Source organism: Leuciscus leuciscus, assembly GCF_965113295.1.
Source record: "Leuciscus leuciscus genome assembly, chromosome: 15".
In the NCBI taxonomy this organism is placed as follows: Eukaryota; Metazoa; Chordata; class Actinopteri; order Cypriniformes; family Leuciscidae; genus Leuciscus; species Leuciscus leuciscus.
The window spans coordinates 4,124,646-4,146,271 of record NC_138739.1 but is presented as its reverse complement, the minus strand read 5'-3'; the positions used below and the strand labels follow the sequence as shown (position 1 = coordinate 4,146,271).

At 37.9% G+C, this 21,626-nt stretch overlaps 1 protein-coding gene and 2 long non-coding RNA genes across 5 annotated transcripts in view; 1 reads left to right on the top strand and 2 right to left on the bottom strand.

Annotated features, from left to right (window-relative positions):
• Window positions 1-21,626, top strand: part of LOC309476505 — a 241,570-nt gene that overhangs the window by 69,808 nt on the left and 150,136 nt on the right. The gene's annotated exons all lie outside the window — the stretch shown is intronic.
• On the bottom strand, window positions 1,634-9,242 carry LOC309476097 (uncharacterized protein). 3 transcript variants are annotated; one of them, XR_014197926.1, is made up of 3 exons: window positions 9,158-9,242; window positions 4,605-8,352; window positions 1,634-2,715 (listed from the first exon to the last, which is right to left on the bottom strand). XR_014197926.1 is itself a non-coding variant. In XM_082139279.1 (3 exons), exons 2-3 carry the CDS (start codon window positions 3,570-3,572, stop codon window positions 1,850-1,852), a joined length of 1,098 nt encoding a protein of 365 aa, XP_081995405.1. In that variant the 5' UTR covers window positions 3,573-4,097; window positions 8,656-9,134; the 3' UTR covers window positions 1,634-1,849. The 3 variants fall into 3 exon arrangements, 2 of the variants coding, with proteins under 2 accessions (XP_081995405.1, XP_081995406.1); XM_082139279.1 differs by lacking the exons at window positions 4,605-8,352; window positions 9,158-9,242 and adding exons at window positions 3,341-4,097; window positions 8,656-9,134; XM_082139280.1 differs by lacking the exon at window positions 9,158-9,242 and adding an exon at window positions 3,341-4,050 and having other exon boundaries at window positions 4,605-4,638.
• The window catches only part of LOC309476443, a 29,534-nt gene continuing 18,938 nt past the window's right edge, over window positions 11,031-21,626 (bottom strand). Inside the window, exons 3-5 of the long non-coding RNA XR_014198155.1 lie at window positions 11,545-11,598; window positions 11,320-11,413; window positions 11,031-11,220 (exon numbers count right to left, since the gene is read on the bottom strand). This is a non-coding gene — a long non-coding RNA (uncharacterized lncRNA). The remainder of the gene's footprint in view (window positions 11,221-11,319; window positions 11,414-11,544; window positions 11,599-21,626) is intronic.

Sequence of the window (21,626 nt, the reverse complement as noted above, 5' to 3'; positions counted from 1 at the left end):
TGGACAAAAGGCGTTTTAAACGCAAAGGGTTGTTACACCATATATTAATTTGAATTAGTTAATAGAAGTTAAATCATAAATAAATTATTGATATTGATTCTCTTTTTAGTTCTCCTTTTTATCCAAAGTCTGCTTGCCATGGTCCATAATGTTTGAACGAAACAACAACAGCGTGCAGATAGACATTGCGAACTACACAGTTGTCCACGTCTGTCACCTTGGTTACTGTCAGAGGGCTCTGGTTACAATGGCAGTATGAGCGGAAACCAGGGAGAACACAGATATGACGCCATTGAAGGCGACAAAACGGAAATAAAGAAACGGTACGTGCCTTCGAATGAAATTACAAATTTCTCCTGGTTTGAAAGTTGTTGGAAACAGTCGGGATAATGTACACAACTAAAAATATATATATAACATAGATATAGATTTTTTTTTTTTACATATTGTACCTTTAATGTGTTTAAATATAAAAAAAATCCATCTGATTTGCCTAAGAACATTGGTTATATTTGTTTAATAATAAAACAGAGGGAAGGGAAGAGATTTAAGCAATTTAGGAACTAGATTGTTCTTAATAACCCTAACACAGTAAAGTGTAAGAATTTTTTTACTCAGCTCCTTTACTAAACACCAGTACTACATAATTGAAGACTGTATACTGTTGCATATCATGCTTTTTATCTGACTGAGTTGACACAGATCAAGTTAAGTGAATAAATGTACATTTTTAGAAAGAAAAAAAAATTCATAAAAACATGGCTCATTAGTTGAGACCCTTGTCTACAAATATATCAGTTTATAATTAATATATTATTAAATATTAAAAACTAACTTCTAAAATATGTTTTGTCCCTTACCTCAAGAAACAGTGATTTTTTATTTCTCAAATGATACAGAATAAAAGCAGTTATATAAAGTCATACACTATGGCACCCATCTTTATCAAACATTTAGATATATTTCCTAATAACCCCATTCATGGCAACAAGGCAGTTCGCTAACATCTTACCGTTTTGTATGTGAAACTGATTTCTTCTTTCTTTGGTGTAGAATAGCGCCGAACATGATGGAAACCGTTCAGAAATGACCGCGTAATTCTCTTCTTTAAACTGCGAAAGCGCGCGAACTGTTCCCCTCAGAAGACTCGACACCACTGACTGACTGAAGTAGCGCGCGCTTGTGATGTCGTCATCACCGCGAGTCGAAATCAACGTTAGATTATCAAAAACTCGCCAAATACTGTATAAAACAAGACATCAATAAAACATTATCAAACAAAAATAAAAAACGGTTAAAGGCGTAGATAGACAGCAGTCCGTTCAATCTCAGTCATGAAATATATTACATTTAAAAAAAGCTTTATAGAGAAATTTGAAGCCCAAAGCAATCACGAAATTTTAATGGCTTAAATGTAACTAAAATTATGATTTTTTTTATTCTTGATGCAGAAAAATTAACAGTGAAAGTTAGCTTGTAAAATACAAAGTGTAAACAAATGTGAGAGATCTCTCTACAAAAAAAAAGGAACAGTTTGAAACTGTAAAAAAAACAAAACATTTTTTCCTTCATAAAAGTATAAACAAACTACCATAATGCATCATAAAAAATCGACATAACATTTAACTCATAATAAAGTGTAATGATATTTATTTATACCATGAAACAAAATTATATACAAGAATGAAATGTCTAGATGATGTTCTTTGATCTGAATCTCAGTAGAAACTGCTGGTCTTGAAGATGAACTTTACAGATTTTGAAGAAATGTTATTGCTTGATGGTGTTATTGTGTCATGTTTGGTGAGGATGCGGCATTAGACCTGAAAGTGCCGGATCTGAAGATGATCTACTTTCTGTGATTGTATTTATTGTGGCTGAGTAGAGAAGATATCTGAGTGAAGCTCTTCCCACATGCAGTGCAGTGATACGGTTTCTCTCCAGTGTGGATCCTCTCGTGTGTTTTCACATGTTCTGACCGACGGAATCTCTTGTCGCAGTGTGAACACTTGTAAGGTTTCTCTCCAGTGTGAGTCCTCCAGTGTTGTTTCAAACGTATAGCGGTAATAAAACTCTTCCCACACTCAAAGCACTTATGATCTTTTTCACCAGTGTGTGTTTTCAGATGAAGTCTTAAATTCTGCAGACGTGAAAATCTTTTTTCACACAAAGAACAGGGATGTGGTCTCTCCTGTGAATGAACTAACATGTGGCTCTTCAGGCCTGTAGACCTCGAAAATCTTCTGCCACATTGATCACATTCGTACGGTTTCTCTCCAGTGTGGATGTTCATGTGTTCCTGAAGGTTTGATGATTGAGTAAAACTCTTCCCACACTGATCACATGTGAATGGTTTCTCTCCAGTGTGGACCCTTGTGTGAATCTCAAGACATTGTTTGTATTTAAAACTCTTTCCACACAAAGAACATAAATGTGGTTTCTCCTGTGAATGAACTCTCAGGTGGCTCTTTAGGGCTGAAGCACACAAAAATGTTTTGCCACATTGATCACATTCATACAGTTTCTCACCAGTGTGGATGTTCATGTGTTCCTGAAGGGTTTCTTGTCGTGTGAAACTACTCAGACACTGATGGCAGATGAAATATTTCTTGTCTTTTATTTTCAAAGAAATACTTTCAGTCTGTGAGGGAGTTTCTTCTTCAGTTTTGACATGATGTTTCTCCTCTCCAATCTCCTCATTTTCCTCCATCAGGCCTGAAATGAAAATGAATTCATAATTTTAATGCATTTTTATTAATTGACACCATAAATGAGGTATATTGAAGGCTTATGGGAATATTCTATCATTTATTTGTGAACTGATGTGAGCATTAGGAAAATAATAATTCCGTTAAAAAACGTGGGAAGCGACAGCGCGTTTCATTCATATGTTGACATTATTGTTTGTATTTGCACTGTAAATGTTGGGCATTATAGTTAGTGGTGGGCAGATCGAGGCTTCGAAACAATCCGACACCCGTCTCAACGGTGACACCTAGTGGTCACTTGCAGGTGTTGATCTGAAACAACCTTGACAACAAGACATTAAAATTTTTTTTGTTTTTTTATTATTGTATTTTTCTAATATGTGAAGCTTGTAACCTGTAGGCTCCTCACTGTGCATACTGTTTTTTTGGTCATGAAAAATGAATTAATAAAATAAATGTTGTTCAAAAATATTAATTTCTCTGCTGTGGAAGGACTTAGCCTACTTCTTTTTTTACAGATAATTTCTCCAGCCTTTGAAAAAATCCTTTCACAAGGGACACTTGTTGCTGGCATGCAAAGATATTTTTTAGCAAGGACGTATATAAATAATTATATTTCAAACAATGCATACCTTGCTTAGATGGCCCAGCAGAGTCAGTAGCAGGCCTAGAGGGAATGCTACCATCCTCTGCACCCTGCAAAATGGCAGGATGAGTGCTCCTCAAATGGCGCATCATGGATGATGTATTGTTGCAGTAGGCTAGCTGCCGATCACAATACATACATCTCACTTCATTTGGGGTTTCCAAATGGAAATGCTCCCACACCACAGATGTACGGCATTTCTTCTGTAGAGCCTCCATTTTTATTAATCTATCTATCTATTAATCTATCTGTCTATATATATTTCTATCTATGCATCTATTAATGTGTCACTATATGTATACTCTGTCTGTCTCTAGCCTATCAAGTCAATGTGTAAATTTAAATGTAAGCCTAAATGTAACTAAACAAATCGCACTATAAATGTCACTATATCACCAAAAATCCGCTATCTCAAAATCAAACTCCTCTCACAAAAACCCACGGGGTCAAGATGCATTGACTTCTTCACTTTTATACAGATGTGCGATTGTGTCGTCTGTTCCCGACCCTGTCAATCAAACGCTGATTCGGCGGACCATGCTTCATTTAGCCGTAGTCACGTGACATGGGTGTTTTGAATCACGCTTCGGATCAGTGTTTCGAAACATCTGCGCTTGGGCATCCCGAAAAGCTTCGGAATGTCAGTTTCGCGTCAGCCATCCCTAATTATAGTTATTCTGTAGTAATTTTGGGTCTCTGTGGTAAAAAGAAAACGTTTGAGTTCAGACAGCCTGAATATCTACCTTTAAATATTATAAATCATCTAAAGATTATAGTATTACATATCACATCTGACACAAACATACAAACTACAACAATATAACACCCATTTTTAGAGTTTGGTCTTTCAGATTCCTTTCATTAACATATAACTGATTATGTCCATCATTAAAATTATTGCCACATTAAAGACCAAGATAGCAATAATTAATGTTCTATCCCCATGAAATTTCCTCACAGATCAAAACTTACAAAAGTTTGAGATTATACATTCAATAACACTACATTATCACTCTCAAAATGAAACATATGACAAAATCGTTCATGTTTGAATGATTTCAACATTTTCCTCAGATGGTCGCATCGTGCTGAACTAAATCAGTCTACAGACGCCAGAAAAGAAGCACATTTAGCGCTTTATCCGATGAAAGCAGTTCAGAAATAACCCTGTAAATGTTGCTGAAACAAACTGTGTAAAGTGTATTTTATGGGTGTGTAAATACGCGAAATATCTGAACTGCAGAACTCACCTCAGAAGACACAACAAACGCGCCGAACGAGGAAGGAAACTACTGATGACGTCAGCGCGGTGATGCCAAATAAACGCGCCAAATATTGCTAACAACTATTTATACAAAATAACATTTATAACATACACTAAAATAACGCTTACAGTTAATGTAAACAATAATTCAATCTCAGTCATGTGTAGGTTGAAAAATAATTTATTAGACAGTTCAAGGATTTATTTAAAGGTTTTATTTATCATTACATTTAAAACAGGGAAAGACCAATAGCAATCATAATAGTTAATGGCTTTCAGAGTTACCCAAAATTATGAATTGATCATTTCTTAACACAAGTAGAATCAACAGACAATAAAACATTTCTGAGTGTCCAACTTTTGGATCTATACGCATTGTAAAAATTAAAGTCATTATGTGACAGATAAAACATTCAAAATACAACAAAACAAATACCTTTTTTTTCTCCAAGTTTTGTTTTATCCTTGCGTGTGTTTTGCTCCAAACATCTTGTAGAAGTAGAAAAATATAAAAAAATTGTAATAATTAATACAAATATTATTTTTGTACAATGAAAATAATGAGCTTAATTATAATGTAAACATTTACAAATGATGTTTAAAATAATGTTTAAGTAATTGATTAAACTATTAAAGGGGAACTGAAACGAGACAGGAAGTGAAGGTGATATAACAGATGTGTTATCATTGTTATTTGTGGTAGGACACTTAAAACTGCTGAAGTAGTTACAAGGGGGGGAAACAGTGATGTTAGTTTGTTGTTTTGTTACAAGGGCGCCGCCATCTTGACCTTCAACAGTCCGTGACGTCACTGGCATGATAAGGCTACCTTAGCCCCTTTCACACAGCGCTTTGAACCCGGGAAATTGCCGGCAAATTGCCAGAGCGCCTTCTGTGTGAACGCAAACTCGACCCGGGATTTATGCCGGGATCGATGCCGGGTCGGGACCTAGTAACATTGCCGTGTTCAGTCCCGGAACGCGCGCTGTGTGAACAAAAGCCATAATAATGCCGTGTCGTAGTGATGACGCTGAAGCCGGGATCGTTCGCCAGCTGTGAAACGGTACGTAAAGCACAATTTTATGATCGAATCAGAGAAAAAAATGCACAGGCGTGGTTTCTCGAGAGAGAGAGAGAGAGAGAGAGATCGCAACTCATAAGCAAACTTAAGACACTGCTGAGATTACAAGTCACATCGATGTCACGTGTCTTTACCGCATTTTTACGGGTTGTGTGTGAACGCACTCTCTGATTCCGGAAAATCACTGGCAGTGTGAATGAACCAAAATCAAACGAACCCGGGTCAAATCCCGGGTCACTCTATCCGTGTATTTTCCGGAATCTCTGTGTGAAAGGGGCTCTTGACAGCTCCAGCAAAATGGCATATCAAGAGCATAACAGATCGAGAGGGGGGTCTTATTGCATTGTGATCTGTCCAACAAGCGAATATAACACCTTCCACTCACATAAACAAGTTCCACTCACCCCAGGCCCAGAGAGAAGGAAATGAATAGTGGAATAAAGTCGTTATTTTTGTTTGTTTTTGCGCACAAAAAGTATTCTCGTCGCTTGATATACTTAAGATTGAGCCACTGTAGTCACTTGGACTATATTAACGATCTCTTTAATAACTTTTCTGGGCCAGCAAGTTTGGGCCACCTAGCAGCCTATGGAGAGTGACCCAGCACTCAGATTTCATCAAAAAATATCTTAATTTGTGTTCCGAAGATGAACGAAGGTCTTACGGGGTTGGAACAACATGAGGGTGAGTAATTACTGACAGAATTTTCATTTTTGGGTGAACTAACCCTTTAATGTGGCCAGGCTCTCCGTAGACGGGCTCTGATGCAACCAAACTTGCTTCGCAACCTCTGGTTTCTTCCGATGAAAAAAAATGTATAATTATCGTTTATCGTTTTATCGCCAGGCCCTATTTCAGTATTGGGAAAAACTTCATATATGTTTTGTGTTTAATATTATTTTTGAATTAATTTGTTTACAATTTTTATAACCATATGTTAACGAATTATATTTTGTTCGTTTCAGTTCCCCTTTAAACTACGTAACACGAAAGCGCGCAAACTGTTCACCTCAGAAGACTCGACACCACTGACTGACTGAAGGAGCGCGCGCTGGTGATGTCGTCATCACCGCGAGTCGAAATCAACGTTAGATTATCAAAAACTCGCCAAATACTGTATAAAACAGCAAGACATCAATAAAACATATCAAACAAAATTTAAAAAACGGTTACAGACGTAGACAGACAGCAGTCCGTTCAATCTCAGTCATGAAATATATTAGACATTTAAAAGCTTTATCGAGAAATTTAAAGTCCAAAGCAATCACAATATTTTAATGGCTTAAATGTTAAATGTTAAACTAAAATTATGATTTTTTTCTTCTTCTTGATGCAAGAAGAATAAGTAGACAGACAAATCTATCTAAATCTAAATCTATCTATCTAAAAAAAATAACAAGAACAGTTTGAAACTGTAAAAAAAAATGTATATAAATATATTTTCCTTCATAAAAGTATAAACAAACTACGATAAAAATGCATCATAAAAAACGGACATAACATTTAACTCATAATAAAGTATAATATTTATTTATACCATGAAGCAAAATTATATACAAGAATGAAACGTCTAGATGATGTTCTTTGATCTGAATCTCAGTAGAAACTGCTGGTCTTGAAGATGAACTTTATTCACTGTGACAAATTCAGAAGATGTTTTTTGTCCTGTCGCTCGTTGTGGCTGGTTAGGACAGATTTTGAAGAGATGTTATTGCTTGACGGTGTTATTGTGTCATGTTTGGTGAGGATGCGGCATTAGACCTGAAACTGCTGGATCTGAAGATGATCTACTTTCTGTGATTGTATTTATTGTGACTGAGTAGAGAAGATATCTGAGTGAAGCTCTTCCCACATGCAGTGCAGTGATACGGTTTCTCTCCAGTGTGGATCCTCTCGTGTGTTTTCACATGTTCTGACCGACGGAATCTCTTGTCGCAGTGTGAACACTTGTAAGGTTTCTCTCCAGTGTGAGTCCTCCAGTGTTGTTTCAAATGTATAGCGGTAATAAAACTCTTCCCACAATCAAAGCACTCATGGGCTTTTTCACCAGTATGTGTTTTCTGATGTGCTTTTAAATCCGGCAGACGCGAAAATCTTTTTCCACACAAAGAACATGAATGTGGTTTCTCCTGTGAATGAACTAACATGTGGCTCTTCAGGCCTCCAGCCCTCGAAAATATTCTGCCACATTGATCACATTCGTGCAGCTTTTCTCTAGTGTGGATGTTCATGTGTTCCTTAAGGTTTGATGATTGAGTAAAACTCTTCCCACACTGATCACATGTGAACGGTTTCTCTCCAGTGTGGACCCTTGTGTGAATCTTAAGACATTGTTTGAATTTAAAACTCTTTCCACACAAAGAACATAAATATGGTCTCTCCTGTGAATGAACTCTCAGGTGGCTCTTTAGGGCTGAAGCACACAAAAATGTTTTGCCACATCGATCACATTCATACAGTTTCTCACCAGTGTGGATGATCATGTGTTCCTGAAGGGTTTCTTGTCGTGTGAAACTACTCAGACACTGATGGCAGATGAAATATTTCTTGTCTCTTATTTTCAAAGAAATACTTTCAGACTGTGAGGGAGTTTCTTCTTCAGTTTTGACATGATGTTTCTTCTCTCCAATCTCCTCATTTTCCTCCATCAGGCCTGAAATGAAAAAAAAAAAAATCATAATTTTAATGCATTTTTATGAATTGATTACCACAAATGAGGTATATTGAAGGCATATGGGAATATTCTATCATTTATTTGTGAACTGATGTGAGCATTAAGAAAATAATAATTCTGTTAAAAAACATGGGAAGCGGCAGCGCGTTTCATTCATATGTTGACATTATTGTTTGTATTTGCACTGTAAACTTTGAGCATTATAGTTTATATATTATTATATATAATTTTGGGTCTCTGTGGTAAAAAGAAAACGTTTGAGTTCAGACAGCCAGAATATACCCTTAAATATTATAAATCATCTCTATTTAAAAGATTATAGTATTACATATCACATCACATCTGACACAAACATACAAACTACAACAATATAACACCGATTTTTAGAGTTTGGTCTTTCAGATTCCTTTCATTAACATTACATAACTGATTATGTCCATCATTAAAATTATTGCCACGTTAAAGACCAAGATAGCAATAAATGTTTCTATCCCCATGAAATTTCCTCACAGTTTAAGATTATACATTCAACTACATTATCACTCTCAAAATGAAACATATGACAAAATCGTTCATGTTTGACTTTGAATGATTTCAACATTTTCCTCAGATGTTCGTTTCGTGCTGAACTAAATCAGTACATACGCCAGAAAAGAAGCACATTTAGCGCTTTATCCGATGAAAACAGTACAGAAGTAACCCTGTAAATATTGCTGAAACAAACTGTGTAAAGTGTATTTTATGGGTGTGTAAATACGCGAAATATCTGAACTGCAGAACTCACCTCAGAAGACACAACAAACGCGCCGAACGAGGAAGGAAACTACTGATGACGTCAGCGCGGCGATGCCAAATAAACGCGCCAAATAGTAGGTGTGTTCGACATCGGCTGCGGCTGGATGTAACCGATCGGCGAGAGTAGCCGCGTGCAGGCGGGGAGGAGCTGCAAACGGAGACGTGAAGTCGGACACTTTCTGGTTCCCGTAGTGACCGCTCACGTGGTGTTCGCGTACTTTACCACAGCTGCAGTGAAATAAATGTAATATTGGCCAAATAATACACAGATGTTTCAGAGACATTTTCATTCAATATGCCTACTTTATGTACTGCTTCATACAGCGTCTGTTTGAACAAGAATAAAGTTCAACATAATTGCTACTATTAATGAAGTGGAGTCTATACGTTTTTTAATCAGTTTTAATTTGATAAACATGACACAATATAACATACGACATGAAAAGAGTGTTTACTGTTATAAAAAACTGATTTGTGAGCTTTAGAGTAACTAAAGGTGTTCGAATAAACACGAAACACACGTGATCGTTGTCATGCGGTGAATCCGGCCAATCGTGGGACAGCTGTGTCGTCATCAGCCCTCCTGCAGCCCAGTGCAGTCGCTCCTGAGAAGCTGCGCTGGCTGAGTTCTCCGGCTACTCTCGAAATGCTCTCGCGGTACTTTGATGGCATATGTCACAGTCACGTGGCGTCGGCGCTGTATCAAGTCGGACAAAATTTCTAACCGGCATGCACTGCTTCAAGTCAGCCGCCGATCGGTCTGCGCAGAGCTGTATGAAGTCGAACAAGCCTATTGCAAACTATTTGGCTGCGTTCGAAACCGCAAACTCACTGAGTAACTGTTAGATACTTAATTTCAATAAGTACTTACTTAACGAGCGCTAAGTAGGTGAGTAACGAGAGTAGGTACTTTATAGCCAGATCTCGTTAAGTAAGAATGCGAGCCGTACATCATCCGCCATGTTGACGTTTTCATGTGTCCTACAACGTTATCACAAGCGCAACAACTTAAAAGATATGAGCGACAGGTTTAATTCATCTATCTGTAAATATCTTGATATTGACGAAATTGGCTCATTTTGTGTCTTGTTGAAGAAACAGCTGCCCATTTATTTTGTGAATACATTTAGGGTTGATTTAAGGGTTGATTTTTTTTTTTATCCACATTTTTTTTTACCCACAAGCAAAAGTGGCTTAAATCTCCTTTGTTTCCCTCTTTTTCCCTCTGGCTTATAAAAAAACAAACAAACAAACAAAAAAAAAAAAAATGTATAGGCATTTATGTACTATGAATTATTTAAAGATATTACCTTGTCATTGTTATTTTTTTCCTGTGAATAAAATCTCATATTATGATTTATGCATACCGATTATATTTGTTATTTTATTTTATTTTATCATTATGATTGTTAATTTTTAAATATACAACCATGGTATATTTCGTAATGTTTGTAATGTCTGCACAAAGGAGACGGGCAGCTGCTCGAAGATCTTACCTTTGGAAAAAACTGATGATTTTATACTCTAAAAATGTAAGTATCACCCCTTTAAAATGTATATTACCCCAGAACAAATTGTATTGCTAGCCCACCCCAAAACTTACACACAATAATAATGATAAATGCTGGCCAATACTTAGCCTAATTATATTGCCTTTGTTTTACTGAAAATTATATAATTTAATAAAACAAGCAAAATGTAATTTGTTTTGTCATATGACATAGCTATGCATGAATGCTATTTATCTTACGTGTAGATAAATACAGTAAAAACATTTACATTTTCAGTCAAGCAATGAACTAAAGCATTAATTAAATAATAATATTTTTATTGACTGACAACAATAAGAAACATGAATAAATTAGTAAAAGAACAAATAAATGTAACCATCAATAAACAAATGCATATACAAGTCAACAACACATGAAACTTTATTCAAACTACAATATGCAGGTGGAGTGATGAAGGGTCTCATCCATGGCACCGTTTCCAGGATTCAGCTCTGGGCTCCTCATCCTCGGTGCTCACACCAGTCGGCAGAGATTTCAGATCCTACAAAAATACATAATACAAAAGCAGTCATTTTAACAGCACAGTGTCATTTGATTGTATTAGAAGTACAAAAGTAACAAAGTAACAATATTATCTTACTTTATATTTTAGTAAGATCCCTTAAATACAATTTTCTCCCCCCACAAATGCCGCCATCATCTTCCCTTGCAGGTCCTGCTCCACCACAAAAGATCTGCAGCAAATGCACAGAAATCAAGAATCAGAAAAGTGTTGTAATAGCTCTGTTTGAAATTACAATAATTAAAATAAACTACAACTTAATATTTAAATAGATTTTGTTATTCATTTCTGTAGTATACTCACTCAAAGCCTTCATCAGCCTCTCTCCACCGGATAAACACACATGTTCATCTGACCCTGTAACATCCAGACAAGATTCACGTTACCTCTGTGATTTATGAGCTCAATAAACACACGTTCATCTGTCCCTGTAACATCCAGACAAGATTCACGTTACCTCTGTGATTTATGAGCTCAATAAACACACGTTCATCTGTCCCTGTAACATCCAGACAAGATTCACGTTACCTCTGTGATTTATAAGCTCAATAAACACACGTGTTCATCTGTCCCTGTAACATCTAGACAAGATTCACGTTACCTCTGTGATTTATAAGCTCAATAAACACACACGTGTTCATCTGTCCCTGTAACATCCAGACAAGATTCACGTTACCTCTGTGATTTATAAGCTCAATAAACACACGTGTTCATCTGTCCCTGTAACATCCAGAGAAGATTCACGTTACCTCTGTGATTTATGAGCTCAATAAACACACACATGTTCATCTGACCCTGTAACATCTAGACAAGATTCACGTTACCTCTGTGATTTTGAGCTCAATAAACACACGTGTTCATCTGACCCTGTAACATTCAGACAAGATTCATGTTACCTCTGTGATTTATGAGCTCAATAAACACACGTTCATCTGTCCCTGTAACATCCAGACAAGATTCACGTTACCTCTGTGATTTATGAGCTCAATAAACACACGTGTTCATCTGACCCTGTAACATCCAGACAAGATTCACGTTACCTCTGTGATTTATGAGCTCAATAAACACACGTGTTCATCTGACCCTGTAACATCCAGACAAGATTCACGTTACCTCTGTGATTTATGAGCTCAATAAACACACGTGTTCATCTGACCCTGTAACATCCAGACAAGATTCACGTTACCTCTGTGATTTATAAGCTCAATAAACACACGTGTTCATCTGTCCCTGTAACATCCAGAGAAGATTCACGTTACCTCTGTGATTTATGAGCTCAATAAACACACACATGTTCATCTGACCCTGTAACATCTAGACAAGATTCACGTTACCTCTGTGATTTTGAGCTCAATAAACACACGTGTTCATCTGACCCTGTAACATTCAGACAAGATTCACGTTACCTCTGTGATTTATAAGCTCAATAAACACACACGTGTTCATCTGTCCCTGTAATATCCAGACAAGATTCACGTTACCTCTGTGATTTATGAGCTCAATAAACACACGTTCATCTGTCCCTGTAACATCCAGACAAGATTCATGTTACCTCTGTGATTTATGAGCTCAATAAACACACGTGTTCATCTGTCCCTGTAACATTCAGACAAGATTCACGTTACCTCTGTGATTTATAAGCTCAATAAACACACACGTGTTCATCTGTCCCTGTAATATCCAGACAAGATTCACGTTACCTCTGTGATTTATAAGCTCAATAAACACACGTGTTCATCTGACCCTGTAACATCCAGACAAGATTCACGTTACCTCTGTGGTTTATGAGCTCAATAAACACACACGTGTTCATCTGTTCCTGTAACATCCAGACAAGATTCACGTTACCTCTGTGATTTATGAGCTCAATAAACACACGTGTTCATCTGTCCCTGTAACATCCAGACAAGATTCACGTTACCTCTGTGATTTATGAGCTCAATAAACACACGTGTTCATCTGTCCCTGTAATATCCAGACAAGATTCATGTTACCTCTGTGATTTATGAGCTCAATAAACACACGTGTTCATCTGTCCCTGTAACATCCAGACAAGATTCACGTTACCTCTGTGATTTATGAGCTCAATAAACACACGTGTTCATCTGACCCTGTAACATCCAGACAAGATTCACGTTACCTCTGTGATTTATGAGCTCAATAAACACACGTGTTCATCTGACCCTGTAACATCCAGACAAGATTCACGTTACCTCTGTGATTTATGAGCTCAATAAACACACGTTCATCTGACCCTGTAACATCCAGACAAGATTCATGTTACCTCTGTGATTTATGAGCTCAATAAACACACGTGTTCATCTGACCCTGTAACATCCAGACAAGATTCACGTTACCTCTGTGATTTATGAGCTCAATAAACACACGTTCATCTGACCCTGTAACATCCAGACAAGATTCATGTTACCTCTGTGATTTATGAGCTCAATAAACACACGTGTTCATCTGTTCCTGTAACATCCAGACAAGATTCACGTTACCTCTGTGATTTATAAGCTCAATAAACACACGTGTTCATCTGTTCCTGTAACATCCAGACAAGATTCACGTTACCTCTGTGATTTATAAGCTCAATAAACACACGTGTTCATCTGTTCCTGTAACATCCAGACAAGATTCACGTTACCTCTGTGATTTATAAGCTCAATAAACACACACGTGTTCATCTGTCCCTGTAACATCCAGACAAGATTCATGTTACCTCTGTGATTTATGAGCTCAATAAACACACGTTCATCTGACCCTGTAACATCTAGACAAGATTCATGTTACCTCTGTGATTTATGAGCTCAATAAACACACACGTGTTCATCTGTCCCTGTAACATTCAGACAAGATTCACGTTACCTCTGTGATTTATAAGCTCAATAAACACACGTGTTCATCTGTCCCTGTAACATTCAGACAAGATTCACGTTACCTCTGTGATTTATAAGCTCAATAAACACACGTGTTCATCTGTCCCTGTAACATCCAGACAAGATTCATGTTACCTCTGTGATTTATGAGCTCAATAAACACACGTGTTCATCTGTCCCTGTAATATCCAGACAAGATTCACGTTACCTCTGTGATTTATGAGCTCAATAAACACACGTTCATCTGTCCCTGTAACATCCAGACAAGATTCATATTACCTCTGTGATTTATGAGCTCAATAAACACACGTGTTCATCTGTCCCTGTAACATTCAGACAAGATTCACGTTACCTCTGTGATTTATAAGCTCAATAAACACACACGTGTTCATCTGTCCCTGTAATATCCAGACAAGATTCACGTTACCTCTGTGATTTATAAGCTCAATAAACACACGTGTTCATCTGACCCTGTAACATCCAGACAAGATTCACATTACCTCTGTGATTTATGAGCTCAATAAACACACACGTGTTCATCTGTCCCTGTAACATCCAGACAAGATTCACGTTACCTCTGTGATTTATGAGCTCAATAAACACACACGTGTTCATCTGTCCCTGTAACATCCAGACAAGATTCACGTTACCTCTGTGATTTATGAGCTCAATAAACACACGTGTTCATCTGTTCCTGTAACATCCAGACAAGATTCACGTTACCTCTGTGATTTATGAGCTCAATAAACACACGTTCATCTGTCCCTGTAACATCCAGACAAGATTCACGTTACCTCTGTGATTTATGAGCTCAATAAACACACACGTGTTCATCTGTTCCTGTAACATCCAGACAAGATTCCCGTTACCTCTGTGATTTATGAGCTCAATAAACACACGTTCATCTGACCCTGTAACATTCAGACAAGATTCACGTTACCTCTGTGATTTATGAGCTCAATAAACACACGTGTTCATCTGTCCCTGTAACATCCAGACAAGATTCACGTTACCTCTGTGATTTATGAGCTCAATAAACACACGTGTTCATCTGTCCCTGTAATATCCAGACAAGATTCATGTTACCTCTGTGATTTATGAGGTCAATAAACACACGTGTTCATCTGACCCTGTAACATCCAGACAAGATTCACGTTACCTCTGTGATTTATGAGCTCAATAAACACACGTTCATCTGACCCTGTAACATCCAGACAAGATTCACGTTACCTCTGTGATTTATGAGCTCAATAAACACACGTTCATCTGACCCTGTAACATCCAGACAAGATTCACGTTACCTCTGTGATTTATGAGCTCAATAAACACACGTGTTCATCTGACCCTGTAACATCCAGACAAGATTCACGTTACCTCTGTGATTTATGAGCTCAATAAACACACACGTGTTCATCTGTCCCTGTAATATCCAGACAAGATTCACGTTACCTCTGTGATTTATGAGCTCAATAAACACACGTTCATCTGACCCTGTAACATCCAGACAAGATTCACGTTACCTCTGTGATTTATGAGCTCAATAAACACACGTGTTCATCTGACCCTGTAACATCCAGACAAGATTCACGTTACCTCTGTGATTTATGAGCTCAATAAACACACACGTGTTCATCTGTCCCTGTAATATCCAGACAAGATTCACGTTACCTCTGTGATTTATGAGCTCAATAAACACACACGTGTTCATCTGTCCCTGTAATATCCAGACAAGATTCACGTTACCTCTGTGATTTATGAGCTCAATAAACACACGTTCATCTGACCCTGTAACATCCAGACAAGATTCACGTTACCTCTGTGATTTATGAGCTCAATAAACACACGTGTTCATCTGTCCCTGTAATATCCAGACAAGATTCACGTTACCTCTGTGATTTATAAGCTCAATAAACACACGTTCATCTGACCCTGTAACATCCAGACAAGATTCACGTTACCTCTGTGATTTATGAGCTCAATAAACACACACGTGTTCATCTGTCCCTGTAACATCCAGACAAGATTCATGTTACCTCTGTGATTTATGAGCTCAATAAACACACGTTCATCTGACCCTGTAACATCCAGACAAGATTCACGTTACCTCTGTGATTTATGAGCTCAATAAACACACGTGTTCATCTGTTCCTGTAACATCCAGACAAGATTCACGTTACCTCTGTGATTTATAAGCTCAATAAACACACACGTGTTCATCTGTCCCTGTAATATCCAGACAAGATTCACGTTACCTCTGTGATTTATGAGCTCAATAAACACACGTTCATCTGTCCCTGTAACATCCAGACAAGATTCATGTTACCTCTGTGATTTATGAGCTCAATAAACACACGTGTTCATCTGTCCCTGTAACATTCAGACAAGATTCACGTTACCTCTGTGATTTATAAGCTCAATAAACACACACGTGTTCATCTGTCCCTGTAATATCCAGACAAGATTCACGTTACCTCTGTGATTTATAAGCTCAATAAACACACTTGTTCATCTGACCCTGTAACATCCAGACAAGATTCACGTTACCTCTGTGGTTTATGAGCTCAATAAACACACACGTGTTCATCTGTTCCTGTAACATCCAGACAAGATTCACGTTACCTCTGTGATTTATGAGCTCAATAAACACACGTGTTCATCTGTCCCTGTAACATCCAGACAAGATTCACGTTACCTCTGTGATTTATGAGCTCAATAAACACACGTGTTCATCTGTCCCTGTAACATCCAGACAAGATTCATGTTACCTCTGTGATTTATGAGCTCAATAAACACACGTGTTCATCTGTCCCTGTAATATCCAGACAAGATTCATGTTACCTCTGTGATTTATGAGCTCAATAAACACACGTGTTCATCTGTCCCTGTAACATCCAGACAAGATTCACGTTACCTCTGTGATTTATGAGCTCAATAAACACACGTGTTCATCTGACCCTGTAACATCCAGACAAGATTCACGTTACCTCTGTGATTTATGAGCTCAATAAACACACGTTCATCTGACCCTGTAACATCCAGACAAGATTCACGTTACCTCTGTGATTTATGAGCTCAAAAAACACACGTTCATCTGACCCTGTAACATCCAGACAAGATTCATGTTACCTCTGTGATTTATGAGCTCAATAAACACACGTGTTCATCTGACCCTGTAACATCCAGACAAGATTCACGTTACCTCTGTGATTTATGAGCTCAATAAACACACGTGTTCATCTGTCCCTGTAACATCCAGACAAGATTCACGTTACCTCTGTGATTTATGAGCTCAATAAACACACGTGTTCATCTGACCCTGTAACATCCAGACAAGATTCACGTTACCTCTGTGATTTATAAGCTCAATAAACACACGTGTTCATCTGTCCCTGTAACATCCAGACAAGATTCACGTTACCTCTGTGATTTATGAGCTCAATAAACACACGTGTTCATCTGACCCTGTAACATCCAGACAAGATTCACGTTACCTCTGTGATTTATGAGCTCAATAAACACACGTTCATCTGACCCTGTAACATCCAGACAAGATTCACGTTACCTCTGTGATTTATGAGCTCAAAAAACACACGTTCATCTGACCCTGTAACATCCAGACAAGATTCATGTTACCTCTGTGATTTATGAGCTCAATAAACACACGTGTTCATCTGACCCTGTAACATCCAGACAAGATTCACGTTACCTCTGTGATTTATGAGCTCAATAAACACACGTTCATCTGACCCTGTAACATCTAGACAAGATTCATGTTACCTCTGTGATTTATGAGCTCAATAAACACACGTGTTCATCTGACCCTGTAACATCCAGACAAGATTCACGTTACCTCTGTGATTTATGAGCTCAATAAACACACGTTCATCTGTCCCTGTAACATTCAGACAAGATTCATGTTACCTCTGTGATTTATGAGCTCAATAAACACACACGTGTTCATCTGACCCTGTAACATCCAGACAAGATTCACGTTACCTCTGTGATTTATGAGCTCAATAAACACACGTTCATCTGTCCCTGTAACATTCAGACAAGATTCACGTTACCTCTGTGATTTATGAGCTCAATAAACACACGTGTTCATCTGTTCCTGTAACATCCAGACAAGATTCACGTTACCTCTGTGATTTATGAGCTCAATAAACACACGTTCATCTGTCCCTGTAACATCCAGACAAGATTCACGTTACCTCTGTGATTTATGAGCTCAATAAACACACGTGTTCATCTGTCCCTGTAATATCCAGACAAGATTCATGTTACCTCTGTGATTTATGAGCTCAATAAACACACGTGTTCATCTGTTCCTGTAACATCCAGACAAGATTCACGTTACCTCTGTGATTTATAAGCTCAATAAACACACGTGTTCATCTGTTCCTGTAACATCCAGACAAGATTCACGTTACCTCTGTGATTTATAAGCTCAATAAACACACGTGTTCATCTGTTCCTGTAACATCCAGACAAGATTCACGTTACCTCTGTGATTTATAAGCTCAATAAACACACACGTGTTCATCTGTCCCTGTAACATCCAGACAAGATTCATGTTACCTCTGTGATTTATGAGCTCAATAAACACACACGTGTTCATCTGACCCTGTAACATCTAGACAAGATTCATGTTACCTCTGTGATTTATGAGCTCAATAAACACACGTGTTCATCTGTCCCTGTAACATCCAGACAAGATTCACGTTACCTCTGTGATTTATGAGCTCAATAAACACACGTGTTCATCTGTCCCTGTAACATCCAGACAAGATTCATGTTACCTCTGTGATTTATGAGCTCAATAAACACACACGTGTTCATCTGTCCCTGTAACATCCAGACAAGATTCACGTTACCTCTGTGATTTATGAGCTCAATAAACACACGTGTTCATCTGTCCCTGTAACATCTAGACAAGATTCATGTTACCTCTGTGATTTATGAGCTCAATAAACACACGTGTTCATCTGACCCTGTAACATCCAGACAAGATTCACGTTACCTCTGTGATTTATAAGCTCAATAAACACACGTTCATCTGACCCTGTAACATCCAGACAAGATTCATGTTACCTCTGTGATTTATGAGCTCAATAAACACACACGTGTTCATCTGTCCCTGTAACATCCAGACAAGATTCACGTTACCTCTGTGATTTATAAGCTCAATAAACACACGTGTTCATCTGTCCCTGTAACATTCAGACAAGATTCACGTTACCTCTGTGATTTATAAGCTCAATAAACACACACGTGTTCATCTGTCCCTGTAATATCCAGACAAGATTCACGTTACCTCTGTGATTTATAAGCTCAATAAGCACACGTGTTCATCTGACCCTGTAACATCCAGACAAGATTCACGTTACCTCTGTGATTTATAAGCTCAATAAACACACACGTGTTCATCTGTCCCTGTAATATCCAGACAAGATTCACGTTACCTCTGTGATTTATGAGCTCAATAAACACACGTTCATCTGTCCCTGTAACATCCAGACAAGATTCATGTTACCTCTGTGATTTATGAGCTCAATAAACACACGTGTTCATCTGTCCCTGTAACATTCAGACAAGATTCACGTTACCTCTGTGATTTATAAGCTCAATAAACACACACGTGTTCATCTGTCCCTGTAATATCCAGACAAGATTCACGTTACCTCTGTGATTTATAAGCTCAATAAGCACACGTGTTCATCTGACCCTGTAACATCCAGACAAGATTCACGTTACCTCTGTGATTTATAAGCTCAATAAACACACACGTGTTCATCTGTCCCTGTAATATCCAGACAAGATTCACGTTACCTCTGTGATTTATGAGCTCAATAAACACACGTTCATCTGTCCCTGTAACATCCAGACAAGATTCATGTTACCTCTGTGATTTATGAGCTCAATAAACACACGTGTTCATCTGTCCCTGTAACATTCAGACAAGATTCACGTTACCTCTGTGATTTATAAGCTCAATAAACACACACGTGTTCATCTGTCCCTGTAATATCCAGACAAGATTCACGTTACCTCTGTGATTTATAAGCTCAATAAACACACGTGTTCATCTGACCCTGTAACATCCAGACAAGATTCACGTTACCTCTGTGATTTATGAGCTCAATAAACACACGTGTTCATCTGTCCCTGTAACATTCAGACAAGATTCACGTTACCTCTGTGATTTATAAGCTCAATAAACACACACGTGTTCATCTGTCCCTGTAATATCCAGACAAGATTCACGTTACCTCTGTGATTTATAAGCTCAATAAACACACGTGTTCATCTGTTCCTGTAACATCCAGACAAGATTCACGTTACCTCTGTGATTTATAAGCTCAATAAACACACGTTCATCTGACCCTGTAACATTCAGACAAGATTCACGTTACCTCTGTGATTTATGAGCTCAATAAACACACGTGTTCATCTGTCCCTGTAACATCCAGACAAGATTCACGTTACCTCTGTGATTTATGAGCTCAATAAACACACGTGTTCATCTGACCCTGTAACATCCAGACAAGATTCACGTTACCTCTGTGATTTATGAGCTCAATAAACACACGTGTTCATCTGACCCTGTAACATCCAGACAAGATTCACGTTACCTCTGTGATTTATGAGCTCAATAAACACACGTTCATCTGACCCTGTAACATCCAGACAAGATTCACGTTACCTCTGTGATTTATGAGCTCAATAAACACACGTTCATCTGAACCTGTAACATCCAGACAAGATTCACGTTACCTCTGTGATTTATGAGCTCAATAAACACACGTTCATCTGACCCTGTAACATCCAGACAAGATTCACGTTACCTCTGTGATTTATGAGCTCAATAAACACACGTGTTCATCTGTCCCTGTAATATCCAGACAAGATTCACGTTACCTCTGTGATTTATAAGCTCAATAAACACACGTTCATCTGACCCTGTAACATCCAGACAAGATTCATGTTACCTCTGTGATTTATTAGCTCAATAAACACACACGTGTTCATCTGTCCCTGTAACATCCAGACAAGATTCATGTTACCTCTGTGATTTATGAGCTCAATAAACACACGTTCATCTGACCCTGTAACATCCAGACAAGATTCACGTTACCTCTGTGATTTATGAGCTCAATAAACACACGTGTTCATCTGACCCTGTAACATCCAGACAAGATTCACGTTACCTCTGTGATTTATGAGCTCAATAAACACACGTGTTCATCTGTTCCTGTAACATCCAGACAAGATTCACGTTACCTCTGTGATTTATAAGCTCAATAAACACACGTGTTCATCTGTTCCTGTAACATCCAGACAAGATTCCCGTTACCTCTGTGATTTATAAGCTCAATAAACACACACGTGTTCATCTGTCCCTGTAACATCCAGACAAGATTCATGTTACCTCTGTGATTTATGAGCTCAATAAACACACACGTGTTCATCTGTCCCTGTAACATCCAGACAAGATTCATGTTACCT